The sequence below is a fragment of the Elaeis guineensis genome, chromosome 1, assembly GCF_000442705.2.
Source record: "Elaeis guineensis isolate ETL-2024a chromosome 1, EG11, whole genome shotgun sequence".
Lineage (NCBI taxonomy): Eukaryota > Viridiplantae > Streptophyta > Magnoliopsida > Arecales > Arecaceae > Elaeis > Elaeis guineensis.
Window position 1 is genome coordinate 3,429,892 of NC_025993.2, and position 2,696 is coordinate 3,432,587.

Below are 2,696 nucleotides of genomic sequence, written 5' to 3' on the forward strand. Positions count from 1 at the left end.
ATATATTTAGATAACTTTCGCATATCTAAATATTTTTTAAATTTTACGTATAATTTAAATGGTTTTATAAGATTTTTTTAATTTTTTTTAAATTTTGAAAAGTGGACAAGTTTTCTCTCAGCTCTCCATTAAGTAGGTACAGAGATAGAGAAGAGATTAGCATAATATAATATTAATTGTAATGACTACAAATATTTTTAATATTAGGGAGCTGAACACTTCTCAAAAAGGATACTAGGTACGTGAACGGTGATTATGAGGTGTTGTTCGCTTCGACTTTTGGCTCATGGCATAGGATCTCATGATTTTGTCCTTTAAAAAGCACCTCATAAGTTAGAGAAAATCTTATTCCATATAAGTCAAACTCCTTCTTTGTTCATAATCAATGTGAAACTAATGATGCCATCTTCCTACAACACTCTTCATTTTTTTGATGGCCTTCTTAGTTTCATGCTGATATCATTTTGATGGGATTTTTCACAATTACAGTCTTCTAGATGCTTGATTAATATGAATAGTGTTATTTTGCTATCTGATTCATATTTGTTTGAACAGGAACTACCTTTAATGATTTACTGGAAGTATAAAAATGCAGCTGATCTAATGGATGGGAACAAAGTAGACTTTGAAAATGGAACATGATGGAAAATTCGGCATCTAAAGAAGCATATGTGGTAAATGTTACATACATAATAGCAATAGAGAAGGATCCACTGGTAACTAATACAAGACATGGTTTGTGGTACAAAGTTTTCTTAGATTTGAAGTACGAGCAGTTCAGGACATGCGATGGATTTATCTGTCCAAATAGAGGAGTGAAGGGACCTTGGATTTCAACATCCAGTTTGTGATGGTTTCGCATCTTCAAATGGTTCATCCATGGTGAACTTAAAGGATGGGCTCAATCTCGTACAGACAGGCTTATAGATCTTGTTCTCCTCAAATTCTCCTCTCTCCTTCATTTTCCAGTAGCTCTCCACTTCTTCTGCTGTTCTACCGGGCAGTCTTTTAGCAATCAGTTCCCACCTGATATTAAAAGGAAAAACAATAAATAAATATTTGAAGAACAATTAAGAAATGATAAAGGGTCCATGCGCACCACTTTTCCAAGTGTTCACTATAATCTGTTTCGGTACACAATGTAGATACATTGTAATGGAGAAACATATCAACACATCTGATAATGGTGACATTCTCATATCATGCCTCTTGAATATTAATATTTATTCAAAAGCCGGTAATTTTTATATTTATTGAGTGAAAGGGAAAAGGAAATTTCCTGATCTCGTATATGCTTTAGATACATACTTTAGAAGATAAAATGGACTTGTGATGGGTCTATGCAAAAACCGAGTTCTTTTTTTTTTTCTCTCTCTCTCTCTTTTTATTTTTTTTTCCCCTTGAAAGTTTTTAAGGTTAGCACATCAAAAATAAAATGATAGATGGGTTCTAGTTACCTATCCCCTAGCAGGCGGTGGAGCCTACTTATCAGGTCCTCTTCCTCTGGTGTCATGCTTGGCCACTGTTTCTTCCACCCATGGTTTGCAGAGTCCAGCTCCTGCATTTCTCCTGTTATATATGTCATAAATTAACCAAGAGTTCACCACATGTTTATGAACCTTATTTTCCATTCTTTCTGTCAGCAAGAACAGAAAAAGAAAACACCAGTTGAAGTTTTCATGGCATGTTCGCAGACCATCCAATCCAATTGATTTGTATGCTTTAGTAAATAAAACATCAGAATAGCCATAAAATTTTTTGCCAAGCATGTGAGAGTGAAAGTGGAATAAAAACAGACATGAACTGTAAGTTGGAAATGCTCAGAATCTAAAAGAGAGGCAGCATGAAGATGGAAAGGCCAAAGAGAGTCATGCAAAGTTCATGCTAGAGAAGGCACGAATCTTTGAAATACTGCTATGGCCTCAAAGTGGTATTTGAAGAGCAACCAGGATGTAAAAGGAGAACCGAACATTAGTGATGGAGAAAGGGGAAAACATCTTTCTGTGAAGTAGAACAATGCTACCATAATGCTTCTCAAATGACTGATATTTTTTCAGTGCTTTCTCAATTATAAACAGTAACATCTTAAACTGATGATGATTCAAGCATCTGTGAATGAGGAAGGAGGAAAAATTCAAATGAACTGCAGATGAAATACAGAATACCACCATACGGCGAAGGGGACGAAAAAGCAGAGACTAGCAATTTGATTCCCCAGCATCTGTTACCTTGTTCTCTGTTACTGTTAATCTTGAGGTTCCCTGCTTCCATCCTCTCTCCTTTTGGAAGTACTCTGTGGACTGGATGGCATATTTAGGAAGCACCACATTGATTGGTCTACTTGGCATGCCAACCACCAGCTCCTTTCATGCTCTTGGGGCCTATTTTTTTTAGGATAAAAAATTTATCAAAAATTTATAATTTTTTGGATAAATATTTTTTAGATAATATTTAGATAGAAAAATAATTCAGCTATATTTTTTTATATATTAAAAAAATGACTCAAAAATCTATTATCTATATTTTTTTATATTATTAATTTTCTGGATAAATTGCTCAGATTTATCCATATTATTCATAATATTTTTTATTATATAAATATTATTATATATAATAATATAATATGATATGTATTATAATAATATAATATATAATAATATATTATATTATTATAATATATTAATATATTATATTAT

At 32.8% G+C, this 2,696-nt stretch overlaps 1 protein-coding gene across 4 annotated transcripts; it reads right to left on the reverse strand.

The window, feature by feature from the left end:
- Positions 1-647: 647 nt before the first annotated feature.
- Positions 648-2,354, reverse strand: LOC140854694 (MYB-like transcription factor TCL2). 4 transcript variants are annotated; one of them, XM_073250739.1, is made up of 3 exons: positions 2,229-2,354; positions 1,458-1,558; positions 648-1,026 (listed from the first exon to the last, which is right to left on the reverse strand). In XM_073250739.1, the coding sequence occupies exons 1-3, from the start codon at positions 2,346-2,348 to the stop codon at positions 834-836; spliced, it is 414 nt and encodes a 137-aa protein (XP_073106840.1). In that variant the 5' UTR covers positions 2,349-2,354; the 3' UTR covers positions 648-833. The 4 variants fall into 4 exon arrangements, with proteins under 4 accessions (XP_073106840.1, XP_073106843.1, XP_073106842.1 ...); XM_073250742.1 differs by having other exon boundaries at positions 1,458-1,569; positions 2,229-2,347; XM_073250741.1 differs by having other exon boundaries at positions 648-993; positions 1,458-1,569; positions 2,166-2,313.
- Between the last annotated feature and the right edge of the window lie 342 nt (positions 2,355-2,696).

What these genes read in the sequence shown, in the direction of transcription:
- LOC140854694 (XM_073250739.1), bottom strand. Translation starts at nt 2,348, where the DNA reads ATGCCAAGTAGACCAATCAATGTGGTGCTTCCTAAATATGCCATCCAG. An exon ending in TAACAGTAACAGAGAACAAG is followed by an intron (nt 1,559 to 2,228) that starts GTAACAGATGCT and finishes GGAGAAATGCAG; the next exon opens with GAGCTGGACTCTGCAAACCA. An exon ending in CACCGCCTGCTAGGGGATAG is followed by an intron (nt 1,027 to 1,457) that starts GTAACTAGAACC and finishes TTTTAATATCAG; the next exon opens with GTGGGAACTGATTGCTAAAA.